This window comes from Anguilla rostrata, chromosome 1 (assembly GCF_018555375.3).
Source record: "Anguilla rostrata isolate EN2019 chromosome 1, ASM1855537v3, whole genome shotgun sequence".
NCBI classification, from domain to species: Eukaryota; Metazoa; Chordata; class Actinopteri; order Anguilliformes; family Anguillidae; genus Anguilla; species Anguilla rostrata.
The window spans coordinates 18,892,205-18,913,408 of record NC_057933.1 but is presented as its reverse complement, the minus strand read 5'-3'; the positions used below and the strand labels follow the sequence as shown (position 1 = coordinate 18,913,408).

General features: G+C 38.7%; 2 protein-coding genes and 2 long non-coding RNA genes across 18 annotated transcripts in view; 2 read left to right on the top strand and 2 right to left on the bottom strand.

Moving 5' to 3' along the window:
• Positions 1–21,204, top strand: part of LOC135250788 (uncharacterized) — a 90,584-nt gene that overhangs the window by 36,751 nt on the left and 32,629 nt on the right. The window contains exon 7 of one of the 10 annotated variants that reach the window (XM_064327506.1): positions 481–511. The exons of the other annotated variants lie outside the window; for them this stretch is intronic. Within the exon in view, the coding sequence (XP_064183576.1) occupies positions 481–511 (31 nt within the window). The remainder of the gene's footprint in view (positions 1–480; positions 512–21,204) is intronic. 10 annotated transcript variants of the gene reach the window in all.
• Positions 1–21,204, bottom strand: part of LOC135250772 (obscurin-like) — an 85,667-nt gene that overhangs the window by 41,234 nt on the left and 23,229 nt on the right. The window contains exons 1-5 of one of the 6 annotated variants that reach the window (XM_064327434.1): positions 18,022–18,863; positions 17,467–17,564; positions 16,409–16,732; positions 15,933–16,214; positions 14,987–15,064 (exon numbers count right to left, since the gene is read on the bottom strand). The exons of 1 other annotated variant lie outside the window; for it this stretch is intronic. In XM_064327434.1, coding sequence (XP_064183504.1) covers positions 14,987–15,064; positions 15,933–16,214; positions 16,409–16,732; positions 17,467–17,533 — 751 coding nt within the window. In that variant the 5' untranslated portion in view covers positions 17,534–17,564; positions 18,022–18,863. Of the gene's footprint in view, positions 1–9,210; positions 9,493–9,678; positions 9,835–14,986; positions 15,065–15,932; positions 16,215–16,408; positions 16,733–17,466; positions 18,865–21,204 lie in introns of those variants that run through there. 4 more of the 6 variants (XM_064327426.1, XM_064327460.1, XM_064327441.1 and 1 more) reach the window with 4 other exon arrangements.
• LOC135250840 (uncharacterized) lies at positions 12,107–14,239 on the bottom strand. Its single transcript, XR_010329030.1, has 3 exons — positions 13,399–14,239; positions 12,525–12,638; positions 12,107–12,118 (listed from the first exon to the last, which is right to left on the bottom strand). It is a non-coding gene; the product is annotated as an uncharacterized LOC135250840 (long non-coding RNA).
• Positions 12,491–15,058, top strand: LOC135250851 (uncharacterized). The gene is made up of 2 exons (XR_010329033.1): positions 12,491–12,627; positions 14,239–15,058. It is a non-coding gene; the product is annotated as an uncharacterized LOC135250851 (long non-coding RNA).

Sequence of the window (21,204 nt, the reverse complement as noted above, 5' to 3'; positions counted from 1 at the left end):
ACACCCGCCTGTGGGCACTGGATCAGGGGGTAAGTGTCGAGGAGGACTTGTCCTTCGGGCTCTTTCTCCTCATCCGACTCTTCCTGGCCCCCCTCGGTCGCCACCGTCACTCCGGTGTCCGCCCAGGTTACTGGTTTGAAACTCCTCTTCTTCTTTCTTAAGGTTATATAAAAGCGAGTAAACAGTAATTTCTCATTTTTCCCTTACATATCTCATGTTGCATTTTCAGTCATTGCGTCCTCTCCACTGACAGAACTGAAGATTGGTAGTACAGTTACTCTTATCTGTGAACTTCACAGCCCTGGGTCTTGTGGAAAAAGCGTTAGAGTCAGTTGGGTTAGTGAGACAGGAGCCCCACTGCAGGGAAACAGGCACAAACTGTCAGAGTCAGAATGCTCCTCCAGTCTGACTGTGACACTTGAGCAATCAGACTGCAACATTAAGTAGAGATGCCCGCTCACTGTGGAGGGGAAGCAGAAGGCCTCACACAGTTACACCACCAGCTTCCCTGGTAATAGCTGGCTTTCCTTCTTGTTAGAAGATAACAGAAGTTACTTGCCATTCATAATAGTATCAGGACAGTATGGACTTTTAAATCAAAATTATTTATTTTGTGTGCATTGAATATTTTAGCTGCAAACATAATTTAAAAAAATTGGGTCAGCTATGTTTTTCATCAGTTTTCGTCTTCATAACATTTTCATCAATATGAGGTTCACTCTTACATGCATTATTAACATTATTGGGCCTCATTCACAAAGCTTTTCTTAAATTATTCTTACTTTTGTTCTTAAAAATGTTCCTGAGAAAAACCAATATGGGATTCATGACACATGTGCATACCTTTGTTTTTGTGCATATCCCAGGTGTATGAGATGATGAATGCTGACAGTAAATTTTATGCGCAATCCTGTTCATGTGATTAGCATACGGAAACAGCCATTAACAAATACAGATTTAAAAAAAAAGATGAATACTGAAATGTTTATGGAAGCGTTCTTACACACAGTTCGTGATCAAATGTGATAGTACAAATGTTTTTTGAATGAGGCACAATGAGAATACCAGTGCCATATATTTTTTCCTCTCATTGTATCAAACAAACATCCAATAATAGCAGTAGTGAGTTTTCATTGTTTCTTGCATGAGTGGTTCCATTCCCCTTTTTTATCCATTAACATCATTTCTAAAAGTCATAATGAAATTATTATAATGCACGCAATAGATGAGAACAAGGAGGGTTAATGTGACATCGCAGCTTTTCAAAGCAAAGTGAAATGATAAATCTATGGTATGTTGTCAAACTGGATCAAAAAACATTTGAATTATTGGAAACTGACCACCCCTGCAACCTTGCCCAAGATAAGTGGGTGTAGATAACGTATGAATAGCTGGAGAAACTGACCACAAAATCTGTCTGTGCCCTGTCTCAGATGAAAATATGAGAGATGTCTGGATTGGCTCTGGAGTGGCTATATGTGTAGCTGTTGTCCTGATTGTGGTATTGATCATGATATGCAAGAGAAGAACAGGTAAGGCACTATTTTAATCAGTCCTAGTTTTAGACCTGAACTGCCTCATGATTAGCTTTGCATTATAATACAAACTTTTCCCATTATTTTTTCCCACCAACCAACTCACTCACCCACCCACTCTCTCTCTCTATCTCTCTCTCTCACAGTCTTCCATTGTGTCCCTTGTGCCCCTTCAGTAGTGTAGTCAATCTTTGGGGACCCTCCAACCAGACATGGTGGACACCATCACTGACCTGGGGGTTGAGGTTGGGGGGAAGGCTGGAGATGTGGGGTGGGAACAGGGGGTGGAGTGGTGCTAAGATTATCACTTTCTGGATTTTCTCTCCATTACCCTGCTCACAGAGGCATGGCTGCTCTACTTCAGTTCCACACTTAGTTTGCAGGTGGATGAGAATCTAAAAGTGACAATCTAAAGATTTGCACGCTTATAATCTTCTCAGAAAATACACAACAAAAGTTGTCAATGGCAGCTTACAAACCTCTGTTAGGAATGTTACATTGGGGCACAGGATTTCAAATGCGTACTACTAGATGTCAATGCTGGTAGAAGTGGAATGACAGCTACCATCACAAGTAAATTCAATGCACAAACTCTTGCTTATTGCACTGACTAGACATATAAAGAACTAAACTGCCCTCTTGTGGAAAAATGTATACATTGCAGTAGAGATTTCCCAACGCAATCCTGGGGACACGCTGTGGTTGTTTATTTTTATTCTGAATACCAATGAGCAGTTAATTACTCTTAATTAGGCACGTTCTGTCTACTGAGGGATGATTTCCCCTCTTAAGGTCACATTATGTCAGAAAAAGCTATGTTTGCTATGAAGAATATAAGTGCAGTCCCCTAGTCACTGAAAATAAGCTATGTGTGAAAACACATTTGCAGAATTAAAAATGAATAGTATGAAAACAACTACATTACAGTCATATCAAAACATGACTAAATCGATTAAAGTAATTACATTGTGAGAACTAAGCATTTTTGAAGGGACAGTAGGCGCACAGACTTGTGCTGAATTGACTTACCCCTGACAAGCATTAACTATATAATTGATTAGAGCAAAAGCCTTAATATCAGAGCATATTTCAGGAATGGTTTTAAACAACAGGTCCAACAGGTGATGATATGAAAACACATGCTATGCTCAGACAGTAGATATGGGAAAGGACGTATCTTCAGGATTTTGTGAATCAGTTTTTATTTCAACTAGGGCCAGCATATTGTTTCATCATAGCAGTATGTATACTGTGCAGAACAGTAAAAAATGGCAGTTCAACATTTAAGATATGCTGTAACTGTAACTGAATTATTATTTCCCTTATATACATATCGATGTTACAAGTCATTGCATGCATTTTGCTGGGTGACTGAGAAATTAGGAACGGCGTTTCAGTCCAACATCTCTATATTGACATGATCCAAAGAGGGTCCAGAGGGCATTTGGTCTACAGGAAACAAAAAAGGTGTAACAGTCAGTTCTCAGCAGTACAGTCTTACACCACTTGTTCTAGTACTACAGCGTGGTTCTGATGGTGCAATTTACACAATGACTACACTGACTGATGTAGTCTGATTGTATGCTACTGACACAGTAATTTACACACTGAAATAGTCTGATTGCATACTTCTGATATAATATTTTACATAATTTTGCATTGACACTATAATGTAAACACTGATCTTCCCTTATAGTGGTGTTTGTGACGACTATTTAATGATGTAGCTCTCACACTGACATTCCTATATGACATATTTTCAGTGTATTATAATTGCTGAAGTGTATTATAAGTGTTTCACACTACACAAATACTGTAGTCTGCCATTTGTGGAAACACCTGCTGCTCATTGTGTCACCTGTCTGTGCATGTTTCTTCCTCCTTATGTAAAAGATGGTTCCAATAATCGGGGGGATGGCCAGGAGAAGGAAGAAGACAACCAGTCGGGCCGGCAACTCTCGGTACGTGCCATCTACAAAAATATCAGACAGACAGACAGGCGTTCACATCTGAGGGCATGGAGTGAAAAATAAAAATCACTGCAATTCCAAAATTAACTTAAAATATTAACAGTCCTGGTCATTTGCAATAGTGGTAAGAACACTGAGATGCATATTGTAGTTGACAGCTTTGTGTTGATGATGATAAGTTAGCTCTGTTAACATTCAGCTCCTTATATGAAACTGTACAATACAAAGCAAACTATTCCTATATTAACTTTATTGTGTATCATAGACATTATTTATTCATCCATACCTGAACAGAGGACAATGCTAATAGAATAGCTTTGTAACTTCTCCTGATGCATATTGACTGATGCAATTTAGGTTCAGTATTGTATTCAAGTCAACAAGGTCTATGCCCCTCTTGGAATTCTAACTGGTCCCTTCTGATGGCAGAACGGCTAAAGGGGTCAGTTATAACTACCGATCCTATCCTTTAGCCACTATCAGTGCCAGCTTACGTGTGTTTTATTTGTGGGAAACCACTACAATTAAATCAGACTCATTTCATCTTTATGCATACCCCCATGTGCAAATTATGTTTGGAACTAAAAGGTTCAAGACTCAGAGTGAAACAATCGCCATGACGGAAATGTCAACATTGTTCTGATGCTTTGAAATTACAGTGTAATTTCACTGACCTTCCAACTAAGAATGACCAGTGAGTTCCAGGGAAGGTGGTGTAACTGTGTGAGGCCAGGCGGGAATGGAACCTACGCACTTACCAACCACACAAGTGTTACTTCCTGCTGTTCCTCATTTGTGCTCGCAGCTGAAAAGGACTGAGAGCTGCTATTAAGGCTCCTCCTCTGTCCTGTACTCAAGTTTACTGTTCTCACATACACTTTTGCCTTCTGTTGTTTGTTCTTTTGTTTTTACGTGACATGCAACACCCTCTTTTCCTGACTCCATGCTACACCATGCTTTACACACTGGCATTGCACAATCCGTAGCTTTGATTATGTATCAACGTATAAAGTGCAGTCCCTAAGAATTTGGACAGTGACACTAGTTTTGTTGGGTTGCTTGTACTCCAGCACTTTGGATTTGAAATAAACCAATGAATGTGAGGAAGGATAAAGAGCAGATTGTCAGCTTTCATTTGAGGGTATTTTCTTCCATGTCTGTTGCTCCATGTAGTAATTACAGCCCTTTTGATACATATTCCTGCACCAAAAGTAATTGGACAATTACTGTCAGCTGTCTCTTGCTCAGCTGTGTGTCATTGCATTGTTTCATGCACAAGAAAGCAAACAAAAGTTATAGAATTGATTCTAGGTGTGGACTTTGCAGTTGGGGTCTGTTGCTGTTGTCGCTCAGCATGATAACCAAATAAGTGTCAATGCCAGTAAAGCAGGCCATCATGAGCTGAAAAATCTGAATAAATGAACAGAGACATAGCCAAAACGTCGGGTGTGCCAAAGTCAACTGTTTGATACACTGTTAAGGAGCAACAACACACCGGTGAGCTCATGAATAGCAATGATGGGCTACAGAAAATCACTGAAGTAGATGACTAAAGTATACTTTCAATTGTGCAGAAAAAAAACCCTTGTTATCTGTTAAACAGATCAAAACACTGTGCAGGATGCTGGCAGAGATGTGTCAAAAAGACTACCATAAAGAGAAGGCTACAAATAGACATGGTGGACACCATCACTGACCTGGGGGTTGAGGTTGGGGGGAAGGCTGGAGATGTGGGGTGGGAACAGGGGGTGGAGTGGTGCTAAGATTATCACTTTCTGGATTTTCTCTCCATTACCCTGCTCACAGAGGCATGGCTGCTCTACTTCAGTTCCACACTTAGTTTGCAGGTGGATGAGAATCTAAAAGTGACAATCTAAAGATTTGCACGCTTATAATCTTCTCAGAAAATACACAACAAAAGTTGTCAATGGCAGCTTACAAACCTCTGTTAGGAATGTTACATTGGGGCACAGGATTTCAAATGCGTACTACTAGATGTCAATGCTGGTAGAAGTGGAATGACAGCTACCATCACAAGTAAATTCAATGCACAAACTCTTGCTTATTGCACTGACTAGACATATAAAGAACTAAACTGCCCTCTTGTGGAAAAATGTATACATTGCAGTAGAGATTTCCCAACGCAATCCTGGGGACACGCTGTGGTTGTTTATTTTTATTCTGAATACCAATGAGCAGTTAATTACTCTTAATTAGGCACGTTCTGTCTACTGAGGGATGATTTCCCCTCTTAAGGTCACATTATGTCAGAAAAAGCTATGTTTGCTATGAAGAATATAAGTGCAGTCCCCTAGTCACTGAAAATAAGCTATGTGTGAAAACACATTTGCAGAATTAAAAATGAATAGTATGAAAACAACTACATTACAGTCATATCAAAACATGACTAAATCGATTAAAGTAATTACATTGTGAGAACTAAGCATTTTTGAAGGGACAGTAGGCGCACAGACTTGTGCTGAATTGACTTACCCCTGACAAGCATTAACTATATAATTGATTAGAGCAAAAGCCTTAATATCAGAGCATATTTCAGGAATGGTTTTAAACAACAGGTCCAACAGGTGATGATATGAAAACACATGCTATGCTCAGACAGTAGATATGGGAAAGGACGTATCTTCAGGATTTTGTGAATCAGTTTTTATTTCAACTAGGGCCAGCATATTGTTTCATCATAGCAGTATGTATACTGTGCAGAACAGTAAAAAATGGCAGTTCAACATTTAAGATATGCTGTAACTGTAACTGAATTATTATTTCCCTTATATACATATCGATGTTACAAGTCATTGCATGCATTTTGCTGGGTGACTGAGAAATTAGGAACGGCGTTTCAGTCCAACATCTCTATATTGACATGATCCAAAGAGGGTCCAGAGGGCATTTGGTCTACAGGAAACAAAAAAGGTGTAACAGTCAGTTCTCAGCAGTACAGTCTTACACCACTTGTTCTAGTACTACAGCGTGGTTCTGATGGTGCAATTTACACAATGACTACACTGACTGATGTAGTCTGATTGTATGCTACTGACACAGTAATTTACACACTGAAATAGTCTGATTGCATACTTCTGATATAATATTTTACATAATTTTGCATTGACACTATAATGTAAACACTGATCTTCCCTTATAGTGGTGTTTGTGACGACTATTTAATGATGTAGCTCTCACACTGACATTCCTATATGACATATTTTCAGTGTATTATAATTGCTGAAGTGTATTATAAGTGTTTCACACTACACAAATACTGTAGTCTGCCATTTGTGGAAACACCTGCTGCTCATTGTGTCACCTGTCTGTGCATGTTTCTTCCTCCTTATGTAAAAGATGGTTCCAATAATCGGGGGATGGCCAGGAGAAGGAAGAAGACAACCAGTCGGGCCGGCAACTCTCGGTACGTGCCATCTACAAAAATATCAGACAGACAGACAGGCGTTCACATCTGAGGGCATGGAGTGAAAAATAAAAATCACTGCAATTCCAAAATTAACTTAAAATATTAACAGTCCTGGTCATTTGCAATAGTGGTAAGAACACTGAGATGCATATTGTAGTTGACAGCTTTGTGTTGATGATGATAAGTTAGCTCTGTTAACATTCAGCTCCTTATATGAAACTGTACAATACAAAGCAAACTATTCCTATATTAACTTTATTGTGTATCATAGACATTATTTATTCATCCATACCTGAACAGAGGACAATGCTAATAGAATAGCTTTGTAACTTCTCCTGATGCATATTGACTGATGCAATTTAGGTTCAGTATTGTATTCAAGTCAACAAGGTCTATGCCCCTCTTGGAATTCTAACTGGTCCCTTCTGATGGCAGAACGGCTAAAGGGGTCAGTTATAACTACCGATCCTATCCTTTAGCCACTATCAGTGCCAGCTTACGTGTGTTTTATTTGTGGGAAACCACTACAATTAAATCAGACTCATTTCATCTTTATGCATACCCCCATGTGCAAATTATGTTTGGAACTAAAAGGTTCAAGACTCAGAGTGAAACAATCGCCATGACGGAAATGTCAACATTGTTCTGATGCTTTGAAATTACAGTGTAATTTCACTGACCTTCCAACTAAGAATGACCAGTGAGTTCCAGGGAAGGTGGTGTAACTGTGTGAGGCCAGGCGGGAATGGAACCTGCATACTTACCAACCACACAAGTGTTACTTCCTGCTGTTCCTCATTTGTGCTTGCAGCTGAAAAGGACTGAGAGCTGCTATTAAGGCTCCTCCTCTGTCCTGTACTCAAGTTTACTATTCTCACATACACTTTTGCCTTCTGTTGTTTGTTCTTTTGTTTTTACGTGACATGCAACACCCTCTTTTCCTGACTCCATGCAACACCATGCTTTACACACTGGCATTGCACAATCCGTAGCTTTGATTATGTATCAACGTATAAAGTGCAGTCCCTAAGAATTTGGACAGTGACACTAGTTTTGTTGGGTTGCTTGTACTCCAGCACTTTGGATTTGAAATAAACCAATGAATGTGAGGAAGGATAAAGAGCAGATTGTCAGCTTTCATTTGAGGGTATTTTCTTCCATGTCTGTTGCTCCATGTAGTAATTACAGCCCTTTTGATACATATTCCTGCACCAAAAGTAATTGGACAATTACTGTCAGCTGTCTCTTGCTCAGCTGTGTGTCATTGCATTGTTTCATGCACAAGAAAGCAAACAAAAGTTATAGAATTGATTCTAGGTGTGGACTTTGCAGTTGGGGTCTGTTGCTGTTGTCGCTCAGCATGATAACCAAATAAGTGTCAATGCCAGTAAAGCAGGCCATCATGAGCTGAAAAATCTGAATAAATGAACAGAGACATAGCCAAAACGTCGGGTGTGCCAAAGTCAACTGTTTGATACACTGTTAAGGAGCAACAACACACCGGTGAGCTCATGAATAGCAATGATGGGCTACAGAAGATCACTGAAGTAGATGACTAAAGTATACTTTCAATTGTGCAGAAAAAAACCCTTGTTATCTGTTAAACAGATCAAAACACTGTGCAGGATGCTGGCAGAGATGTGTCAAAAAGACTACCATAAAGAGAAGGCTACAAATAGCATAACCACAGAGCATCACCACAACATGCAAAAGCCTCACACTGCTAAGCCTCAGGAACAGAAGATCCAAGTTATCGTTTGCTAAAAAGTACATGAAAAAACTGAGTTCTGGAACAAAGTCTTATGGACAGATGAGATGAGTATTCACCTTTATTTACCAAAGTGATGGAAAGAAGTGTGGAATTAGGAATATTGATAGGAAAGATTAAAGTAAGAATTCAACTTCATTTTTTGTTGAAAGACCTCTAGGGAATTTTAAATGAACACAGAGCAGTTCAGAAGTCCATGAAAAAACTGTCAACAAATCTAGCTATAAAGAACTAGATTTGCATCAGGGTTTTAGCACTCTTAGTTTAAACTTTAAAGATTAAACTATGCAATTTTGGCTTCCACGTGGAAGTAACTGTATCTGTGTGGAACAAATTCTTCATTTTTAACGTTTCACAACTTAAATTTAACCATAAATTATGTTTGCAGATAAAATATTCAATGCACACTCAATAAATCATTTTGATTTAAAAGTCCATACTGGCCTGATACTGTTATGAATGGCAAGTAACTTCTGTTGTCTTCTAACTAAAAGGAAAGCCAGCTCTTACCAGGGACACTTGTGGTGTAACTGTGTGAGGCCTTCAGCTTCCCCTCCACAGTTAGCTGGCATCTCCACTTCATGTTGCGGTCTGAGCGCTCAAGTGTCACAGTCAGACCGGAGGAGCATTCTGACTCTGACAGCTTGTACCTGTCTCCCTGCAGTGGGTCTCCTGTCTCACTAACCCAGATCACTCTAACACTTTTTCCACAAGACCCAGGGCTGTGAAGTTCACAGACAAGCGTAACTGTACTACCAATCATCAGCTCTGTCACTGGCGAAGATGCAAAGACTGAAAATGAAACATGAGATATTGTTACATGTCTACTCCCGAAAAAAGAGTTATGAAACTGATTTACACAAATAATAATTTTAGTAGGAAATGACTCCATTTTAAAATTAACTGCATAATCATTAGTTATCTGCATTCATGCATCATTCTGAGAGAATTTGACTAATTCCAAATGTAAATACTTACTGTTGAGAGGAGACAAGTTAATAACAGAAGCATCTTCATAATCATTTTTATTGTGATACAGTCGACAGTAGTACTGTCCAGCATCAGCAGTGGTAAGATTATTCATGTGTAAAGAACAGTTAGGTCCCACTCTCAGCTTTCCAGATTTCTCTTGATTTTCATGGCGGCCCAACCAGGAATGACGGGGGAAGACACAGAACCCTGACAACATGATCCATTTTCCTGAGTTACCCCTCACAGGATTGGAGGAGCTCCAGACAGGGCTATAAAATAATGGCTATAAAAGGCTATAAAAGTGGGCTGTAACACAAACATGGTGGTTTGCTGCATCATGAGCTTAGCACTGATCCTTTGAATCTGAAGCATTACGTTGTTGTACACTTTGATAAAAGATGCCCTTTTATTCTGACGTGTGCTTTTCTGCCTCCTCATCAACCTCACTGTGTCAGCGACTAAACTGTTTCTGCCTCATGATTAGCTTTACATTATAATACAAACTTTTCCCATTAATTTTTCCCACCCACCAACTCACTCACTCACTCACCTACCCACCCACTCACTCACTCACTCACTCACCCACCCACCCACCTACCCACTCTCTCTCCCTCACAGTCTTCCATTGTGTCTCTTGTGCCCCTTCAGTAGTGTAGTCAATCTTTGGGGACCCTCCAGCCAGACATGGTGGACACCATCACTGACCTGGGGGTTGAGGTTGGGGGGAAGGCTGGAGATGTGGGGTGGGAACAGGGGGTGGAGTGGTGCTAAGATTATCACTTTCTGGACTTTCTCTCCATTGCCCTGCTCAAAGAGGCATGACTGCTCTACTTCAGTTCCACACTTAGTTAGCAGGTGGATGAGAATCTAAAAGTGACAATCTAAAGATTTGCACGCTTATAATCTTCTCAGACAATACACAACAAAAGTTGTCAATGGCAGCTTACAAACCTCTGTTAGGAATGTTACATTGGGGCACAGGATTTCAAATGCGTACTACTAGATGACAATGCCGGTAGAAGTGGAATGACAGCTACCATCACAAGTAAATTAAATGCACAAACTCTTGCTTATTGCACTGACTAGACATATAAAGAACTAAACTGCCCTCTTGTGGAAAAATGTATACATTGCAGCAGAGGTTTCCCAACGCAATCCTGGGGACCCGCTGTGGTTGTTGATTTTTATTCTGAATACCAATGAGCAGTTAATTGCTCTTAATTAGACACGTTCTGTCTACTGAGGGATGATTTCCCCTCTTAAGGTCACATTATGTCAGAAAAAGCTATGTTTGCTATGAGGAATATAAGTGCGGTCCCCTAGTCACTGAAAATAAGCTATGTGTGAAAACACATTTGCAGAATTAAAAATGAATAGTATGAAAACAACTACATTACAGTCATATCAAAACATGACTAAATCGATTAAAGTAATTACACTGTGAGAACTAAGCATTTTTGAAGGCACATTAGGCGCACAGACTTGTGCTGAATTGACTTACCCCTGACAAGCATTAACTATATAATTGATTAGAGCAAAAGCCTTAATATCAGATCATATTTCAGGAATGGTTCTAAACAACAGGTCCAACAGGTGATGATATGAAAACACATGCTATGCTCAGACAGTAGATATGGGAAAGGACGTATCTTCAGGATTTTGTGAATCAGTTTTTATTTCAATTAGGGCCAGCATTAAGCAAAGTTACTAATGAGAAATGCCTAGAATATTGTTTCATCATAGCAGTATGTATACTGTGCTGAACAGTAAAAAATGGCAGTGCAACATTTAAGATATGCAGTAACTGTAACTGAATTATTATTTCCCTTATATACATATCTGTCAGGATGCGTGGGGGGGTTGGACCCAAACGCAGAGGTCAAAAATACAAAAACTCCAAATGAAGGGAACAAAAGACTTTACTGCAAAAAAAAAAGGAACAAACGGGAACAAAACAACTTCTAACAAACAAGGGCAACTACAAAACGCAGGAACAAGGAAAAACCAGAATTTACAAACACGAGGAATCCAGAACATGGACAGGAACGCATGGAGCAGACTTGAGCAGGGGCGCACAGAACAACCAGACATACCGCAAGAATCCAGCGAGGGGGAAACTTAAATAGAACACACTGACGAGACACAGGAGGGCACCATGAACAATCAGGCCACGGAAGGGGAAGGGAAAACGAGACAGCCAGAAAACAATGATTGGACAATTGGAAACAATCATACAATTAACACAGGGGGAGCAGGACACAAAACAGAAGTGCCGCCATCTGGCGGCCCAACAGGGAAAACGCAGACAGGAACACAGGAACATGACAATATCGATGTTACAAGTCATTGCATGCATTTTGCTGGGTGACTGAGAAATTAGGAACGGCGATTCTGTCCAACATCTCTATATTGACATAATCCAAAGAGGGTCCAGAGGGCATTTGGTCTACAGGAAACAAAAAAGGTGTAACAGTCAGTTCTCAGCAGTACAGTCTTACACCACTTGTTCTAGTACTACAGCGTGGTTCTGATGGTGCAATTCACACAATGACTACACTAACTGATGTAGTCTGATTGTATACTACTGACACAGTAATTTACACACTGATACAGTCTGATTGCATACTGATATAATATTTTACATACTTTTGCATTGACACTATAATGTAAACACTGATCTTCCCTTATCGTGGTATTTGTGACGACTATTTAATGATGTAGCTTTCACACTGACATTGCTACATGACATATTTTCAGTGTATTATAATTGCTTCAGTGTATTATAAGTGTTTCACACTACACAAATACTGTAGTCTGTCATTTGTGGAAACACCTGCTCCTCATTGTGTCACCTGTCTGTGCTTGTTTCCTCCTCCTTATGTAAAAGATGGTTCCAATAATCGGGGGGATGGCCAGGAGAAGGAAGAAGACAACCAGTCGGACCGGCAACTCTCGGTACGTGTCATCTACAGCAATACCAGACAAACAGTCAGACAGGCGTTCACATCTGAGGGCATGGAGTGAAAAATAAAAATCACTGCAATTCCTAAATTAACTTAAAATATTAACAGTCCTGGTCATTTGCAATAGTGGTAAAAACACTGAGATGCATATTGTAGTTGACAGCTTTGTGCTGATGATGATAAGTTAGCTCTGTTAACATTCAGCTCCTTTTATGAAACTGTACAATACAAAGCAAACTATTCCTATATTAACTTTATTGTGTATCATAGACATTATTTATTCATCCATACCTGAACAGAGGACAATGCTAATAGAATAGCTTTGTAACTTCTCCTGATGCATATTGACTGATGCAATTTAGGTTCAGTATTGTATTCAAGTCAACAAGGTCTATGCCCCACTTGGAATTCTAACTGGTCCCTTCTGATGGCAGAACGGCTAAAGGGGTCAGTTATAACTACCGATCCTATCCTTTAGCCACTATCAGTGCCAGCTTACGTGTGTTTTATTTGTGGGAAACCACTACAATTAAATCAGACTCATTTCATCTTTATGCATACCCCCATGTGCAAATTATGTTTGGAACTAAAAGGTTCAAGACTCAGAGTGAAACAATCGCCATGACGGAAATGTCAACATTGTTCTGATGCTTTGAAATTACAGTGTAATTTCACTGACCTTCCAACTAAGAAGGACCAGTGAGTTCCAGGGAAGGTGGTGTAACTGTATGAGGCCAGGCGGGAATGGAACCTGCATACTTACCAACCACGCAAGTGTTACTTCCTGCTGTTCCTAATTTGTGCTCGCAGCTGAAGAGGACTGAGAGCTGCTGTTAAGGCTCCTCCTCTGTCCTGTACTCAAGTTTACTGTTCTCACATACACTTTTGCCTTCTGTTGTTTGTTCTTTTGTTTTTACGTGACATGCAACACCCTCTTTTCCTGACTCCATGCTACACCATGCTTTACACACTGGCATTGCACAATCCATAGCTTTGATTATGTATCAGCGTATCAAGTGCAGTTTTTAAGTATTTGGACAGTGACACTAGTTTTGTTGGGTTGCTTGTACTCCAGCACTTTGGATTTGAAATAAACCAATGAATGTGAGGAAGGATAAAGAGCAGATTGTCAGCTTTCATTTGAGGGTATTTTCTTCCATGTCTGTCGATCCGTGTAGGAATTACAGCCCTTTTTACTCCTGCACCAAAAGTAATTGGACAATTACTGTCAGCTGTTTCTTGCTCAGCTAGTGTGCCATTGCACGGTTTCATGCACAAGAAAGCAAACAAAAGTTATAGAATTGATTCTAGGTGTGGACTTTGCAGTTGGGGTCAGTTGCTGTTGTCTCTCAACATGATGACCAAATAAGTGTCAGTGCCAGTAAAGCAGGCCATCATGAGATGCACAATCTGAATAAATAAACAGAGACATAGCCAAAACATTGGGTGTGCCAAAGTCAACTGTTTGATACACTGTTAAGGAGCAACAACACACCAGTGAGCTCATGAATAGCAATGATGGGCTACAGAAGATCACTGAAGTAGATGACTAAAGTAAACTTTCAATTGTGAAGAAAAAAAACCCTTGTTATCTGTTAAACAGATCAAAACACTGTGCAGGATGCTGGCAGAGATGTGTCAAAAAGACTACCATAAAGAGAAGGCTACACCAGCACAACCACAGAGGGTTCTCCACAACATGCAAACCACTGCTAAGCCTCAGGAACAGAAGATCCAAGTTAATGTTCGCTAAAAAGTACATGAAAAAACTGAGTTCTGGAACAAAGTCTTATGGACAGATAAGATGAGTATTCACCTTAATTTACCAAAGTGATGGAAAGAAGTGTGGAACTAGGAATATTGATAGGAAAGATTAAAGTAAGAATTCAACTTCATTTTCTGTTGAAAGACCACTAGGGAAATTAAAATCTTTAAGAACGCAGAGCAGTTCAGATGTCAATGAAAAAACTGTGAACAACTGTAACTATAAAGAACTGTAAAGCTAATACTGAAAATATCAGAAAAGGTATTGCTGAAACACAGTACTGCCTATCAGCCATAAATGGAATATAAAAATTGTGCATCAGGGTTTTAGCGCTCTTAGTTTAAACTTTAAAGATTAAACTATGCAATTTAGGCTTCCACGTGGAAGTAACTGTATCTGTGTGGAACAAATTCTTAATTTTTAACCTTTCACGACTTAAATTTAACCATAAATTATGTTTGCAGCTAAAATATTCAATGTGCACTAAATAAATAATTTTGATTTAAAAGTACATACTGTCCTGATACTATTATGAATGGCAGGTAACTTCTGTTGTCTTCTAACGAAAAGGAAAGCCAGCTCTTACCAGGGAAGCTGGTGGTGTAACTGTGTGAGACAAGCTCTCCTGCACTGGAGTACACTGTAGGTTCCAATCCAATGACAACTGGGGAAAATAAATAAAGCCCATTTAAAACAGAGCTCAGAGATATTCAGGTTACAAGATACAACATAATTTTGAACAAATCAATAAATCTGGTTTAAAGAGACAGATAACATACCAACTGTTTTTGTGTTTAGAAACAGTTTAGTTTTACAGAAACAGTTTAGTCGCTGACACAGTGAGGTTGATGAGGAGGCAGAAAAGCACACGTCAGAATAAAACGCCATCTTTTATCAAAGTGTACAACAACGTATTGCTCCATCTTTCAACCATTACACATTTGTGTTTTTGATGATATACAAAAAAACAAGAAAACAAACTAGAAAGAGCTATTTGGACTTTTTGAGTGAAATCTTTGACACTGACCAAGTTTTGACTGAGCTATACCAAAATATAACGTGCGGCAGGGTCAGTTAAATCCTGGGTAATGTTAGCCAGTAGCAATGTGCCAAAATATGCAATGAAAGTAGATGGGAGAGTGGCACGCACAGTAAGAAATGCAGCATTTGTGAGAACTGAAACAGTGTTGTTGTGTTCTTGTGGTATTTTAATACTTAATATTTTGCATTATGATTATTTTTAAAGGCCTGTGAACAGTAATAAAGTAAACTTAAAATTGGTAAATCTGTCCGTCCTCCAAAAATATTAAAAATGAAACCATCTCCCCATACATTCCTTTACAACGAGAACTTTTAGACAAAAACTGATGAAAAACATAGCTGACCCAATTTTTATAATTATGTTTGCAGCGAAAATATTCAATGCGCATTAAATTAATAATTTTGATTTAAAAGTACATACTGTCCTGATATTATTATGAATGGCAGGTAATTTCTGTTGTCTTCTAACTAAAAGGAAAGCCAGCTCTTACCAGTGAAGATGGTGGTGTAATTGTGTGAGGCCTTCTGCTTCCCCTCCACAGTTAGCTGGCATCTCCACTTCATGTTGCGGTCTGAGCGCTCAAGTGTCACAGTCAGACTGGAGGAGCATTCTGACTCTGACAGTTTGTACCTGTTTCCCTGCAGTGGGGCTCCTGTCTCTCTAACCCAGCTCAATCTAACGCCTTTTCCACAAGACCCAGGGCTGTGGAGTTTACAGACAAGAGTAACTGTACTACCAATCTTTAGCTCTGTCACTGGAGAAGATGCAAAAACTGAAAATGAAGCATGAGATATAGTTACATGTCTACTGCACATGCTCAGAAAATAGGCTTATGAAGCTGATTAATACAAATAATTATTTTAGTAGGAAATGACACTATTTTAAAGTTAACTGCATAATCATTACTCAGCTGCATTCATACATCATTTTGAGAGAATCTTACAAATTCCAATTGGAAATACTTACTGTTGACAATAGACAAGTTAATAACAGAAACTTCTGTATAATCCTTTTCATTGTGATACAGACGACAGTTGTACCATCCAGCATCAGCAGTGGTAAGATTATTAATGTGCAAAGCACAATTAGTTCCCACTCTCAGCCTTCTAGCTATCTGTTGATTTTCATGTCTGACCACTCCATGAGTGACCAATTCAATAGATTCTTGTGATCGAGCACTGCCCCAGGTCCACGTAATTGAGGAACAGTTAAAAGAGCCACGAAGGTTGCATGGTAAAGTGACAAGCTCTCCTGCACTGGAGTACACCGTAGGTCCCGATCCACTGACACCTGGGGAAAATAAATAAAGCCCATTTAAACAGAGCTCAGACATATTCAGGTTACAAGATACAACATAATTTTGAACAAATCAATAAATCTGGTTTTAAGAGACAGATAACATACCAACTGTTTTTGTGTTTAGAAACAGTTTAGTTTTACAGAAACAGTTTAGTCGCTGACGCAGTGAGGTTGATGAGGAGGCAGAAAAGCACACGTCAGAATAAAAGGGCATCTTTTATCAAAGTGTACAACAACGTATTGCTCCATCTTTCAACCATTGCACATTTGTGTTTTTGATGATATGCAAAAACAAGAAAACAAACTAGAAAGAGCTATTTGGACTTTTTGAGTGAAATCTTTGACACTGACCAAGTTTTGACTGAGCTATACCAAAATATAATGTGCGGCAGGGTCAGTTAAATCCTGGGTAATGTTAGCCAGCTACAATGTGCAAAACTATGCAATGAAAGTGGATGGGAGAGTGGCACGTACAGTAAGAAATGCAGCATTTGTGAGAACTGAAACAGTGTTGTTGTGTTCTTGTGGTATTTTAATACTTAATATTTTGCATTATGATTATTTTTAAAGGCCTGTTAACAGTAATAAAGTAAACTTGAAATTGTTAAATTTGTCTGTCCTCCAAAAATATTAAAAATGAAACCATCTCCCCATACATTCCTTTACATGGTTCTTTTCTTATTCTATTCCAAAATGCCTGGCTTCTCTCTCTCTCTCTCTCTCACCTGTGAAGAGGAGTACGATGTTGAAAAGTAGCCATGGCAGGAGTCCAGTCAGTCTGTGCACAGGCATTCTCACTTGCTGTCTTCTCTCAATTCTCAATCTGTATCAGCGTTGCAGTTCACTGTCAGCGCATGAAAGAGGAAGGTCATTTCCTCAGTGACGCAATATGCCTTGAGTGATTTTGTTCTTTTCTTTAATTTTTTTTTTTTTTTTGTAACCTGTTGACCCATCACACTTTAAATATGAAAAATAGCTTTAGTTTCAGTTATGGATCATTCAAACCAAGTCGGCTAAGCTAAATGTTAGCCTTCTGATCCATCCATTTTGATGAAAATGATTTCTTTTGTACATACTATACTGTTGCACTTGATTTCCTCTTTCAGCACAAAATGAAGGATGGGTCAGACAATGGAACACAACTTTACAAGCTATTTTAATACATTGCAGTTCAAATCCACATTGTGTTTGTTACTAAATTTGTGTAAAGATTGGATGAGATGAGGGTGTAGATAAATTATAGTTGTTTAATGTTGTTTTACTGCACACACTGATCTCACCAGAACTAATGCTTGGCATCACTGGCATCTCTTTTGGATCATAGTTATTTCTTTCTGCTGGGGTATTCTCTGATGTTCCTTCACGTATGAATTCAGAATGCTTTAATCTCAAATACAAATTACCTTCACCATCAAGTGCATGAGAACACATCTGGAAAATTTCAGAGCATGCTTAGTTATGAACTAGAATTATGAGACATTATGCTGTATGGTGGCCACAAACCTGCCATTTTAAGTATGTACTGTATTTCGGAAGATGGCCTGAGATTTGATTTGGAAGAGTGAACACTGGTGTACAGAGGTCCAGTCCTGTGCTTGTCTGCCTAAATTGAGTGATCTCGCTGAAGATTCTTTGAGCATCAATCTGTGGTGTTTAGTTGTTTTACAAACAAGGTATAACAGTGTCCATATGCTCACTAGATGGCCAGCTGCAATGTGAGTAGGTGCTAGTTAGTGCAGAACAGCAATCCAGAGCATTCACATGCAGTGACCGGGTGACACAAACATAAGCTCAGCTCTTCTGACAGCTCTATGGTCCTGATCCAACCTTCCCACATGTTTTACTATAGGATTGACTAAAAAGGTGAGTTTTGCCATGGGAGATTATTCCATGAAACAGGAATTCGGTAGAAGATTATTTTAATTTTAGTTATTGTTGGAACTTTTAAATAGAGAATATCTTTACGCAAAATAATACTTCTTTATTCAGAAGAACGGATATGCAAATGAGCGTGTTTTGGGTTAGGGTTAGGGTAAGGGTTGTGTACATGTCTACTCCAGAAAATTGACTTATGAAGTTGATTATTTTAGTAGGAAATGACACTATTTTAAAGTTAACTGCATAATCATTAGTTAACTGCATTCATTCATCATTCTGAGAGAATTTGACTGATTCCAAATTGATATACTTACTGGTCAGAAGAGACAAGGTAATAACAGATGCATCTGTATAATCGTTTTTATTGTGATGCAGGTGACTGTAGTGCTGTCCAACATCATCTGTGATAAGATTATTAATGTGCAAAGAACAGTTAGGTCCCACTCTCAGCTTTCCAGATTTCTCTTGCTTTTTATCTCTGACCTCTCCATGAATTACCAATTAAATAGAGTATTGTGTTCTTTTATTGTTCCAGTTCCACAAAGCTGAGGAACAGTTAAAAGAACCATGATGGTTGCATGGTAAACTGACAGGATCTCCCAGATTCAAGTACACTGTAGACTCCTGTCCACTGACACCTGGGGAAAATGAATAATGCTCATTTAAAACAGAGCTCAGAGATATTCAGGTTAGAAGATACAACATACTTTTGAACAAATCAATAAATCTGGTTTAAAGAGACAGATAACATATCAACTACTTTTCTGTTTAGATTTACAGAAACATAGTTTAGTCGCTTATACAGTGAGGGTGATGAGGAGGCAGAAGAGCAGATTTTATTTTATGGTGACTATTGAAGAATTACTGCAAATTTCTGAAAAGGGAATGATATTATGAAGTACAGCTTCATTTCCCATCTAAGAACTATCCACAAAACAATAGGCCGAAGTTTTTTTCTAACTTTTTAAAGACTAAGACAATATTAATGCACACAATTGCTTGTCAGGACATGAAATAGACACCCTGGTAACTATTTAAGACCAACTGTGTTTGATTGACATCACGGGTTTACTCAATATATAATGATCCATTTATATTTTACAATTTCTTTAACAGTGCAGTTATACATTTCAGCAATTTTCTTGCATTCCATGTTTTTATTCTTTGTTCAGTGCCATAGACATATATATATATATATATATATATATATATATGAGAGAGAGAGAGAGAGAGAGCAGGCAGAAATGCACAAGAGAAATATATCATATAGGGTTCATTTACTCAGCAGTTGGCTATTTAACAGTTTCCCAGCGTGGCTGAAAACAGCGCAACATGGTGTCGTAGATTATGTGTGATTTTCACTTCCCCATTTGTCAGCAAATATAACCATTTACTTTTAAGTTCCGTCATTCACAGTGGTAAACAGAAACAAGAAATAAAAAATGACGCGCAATGGAAAGATCATGTCAAAACACGCTCATTTGCATATCTGTTCTTCTGAATAAACAAGAAGTATTATTTTGCGTAAATACATTCTCTATTTAAAAGTTCCAACAATAACTAAAATTAAAATAATCTTCTACCAAATTCCTGTTTCATGGAATAATCTCCCATTGCAAAACTCACCTTTTTAGTCAATCCTATAGTAAAACATGTGGGAAGGTTGTATCAGGACCATAGAGCTGTCAGAAGAGCTGAGCTTATGTTTCTGTCACCTGGTCACTGCATGTGAATGCTCTGGATTACTGTTCTGCATTAACTAGCACCTACTCATATTGCAGCTGGCCATCTAGGGAGCATACGGACACTGTTATACCTTGTTTGTAAAACAACTAAAAACCACAGATTGATGCTCAAAGAATCTTCAGTGAGATCACTCAATTTAGGCAGACAAGCACAAAGAACTGAACCTCTGTACACCAGTGTTCACTCTTCCAAATCAAATCTCAGGTTTGTGGCCACCATACAGCATAATGTCTCATAATTCTGGTTCATAACACTAAGCATGCTCTGAAATTTTCCAGATGTGTTCTCATGCACTTGATGGTGAAGGTAATTTGTATTTGGGATTAAAGCATTCTGAATTCATACATCAAGGATCATCAGAGAATACCCCAGCAGAAAAAAATACCTATGATCCAAAAGAGATGCCAGTGATGCCAAGCATTAGTTCTGGTGAGATCAGTGTGTGCAGTAAAACAACATTTTAAAACATATTAAAATAGCTTGTAAAGTTGTGTTCCACTGTCTGACCCATCCTTCATTTTGTACTGAAAGAGGAAATCAAGTGCAACAGTATATGTACAAAAGAAATAATTTTCATCAAAATGGATGGATCAGAAGACTAACATTTAGCTTAACCGACTTGGTTTGCATTATCCATAACTGAAACTAGAGACATTTTTCATACTTAAAGTGTGGTGGATCATCAGGTTACAAAAAAATAATAATTTAAAGAAAAGAAAAAAAATCTCCCATGGCATATTGCGTCACTGAGAAAATGACCTTCCTTTTTCATGCGCTGACACTGAACTGCACCGCTGATACAGTTTGAGAATTGAGACAAGAGAGAAGACAGCAAGTAA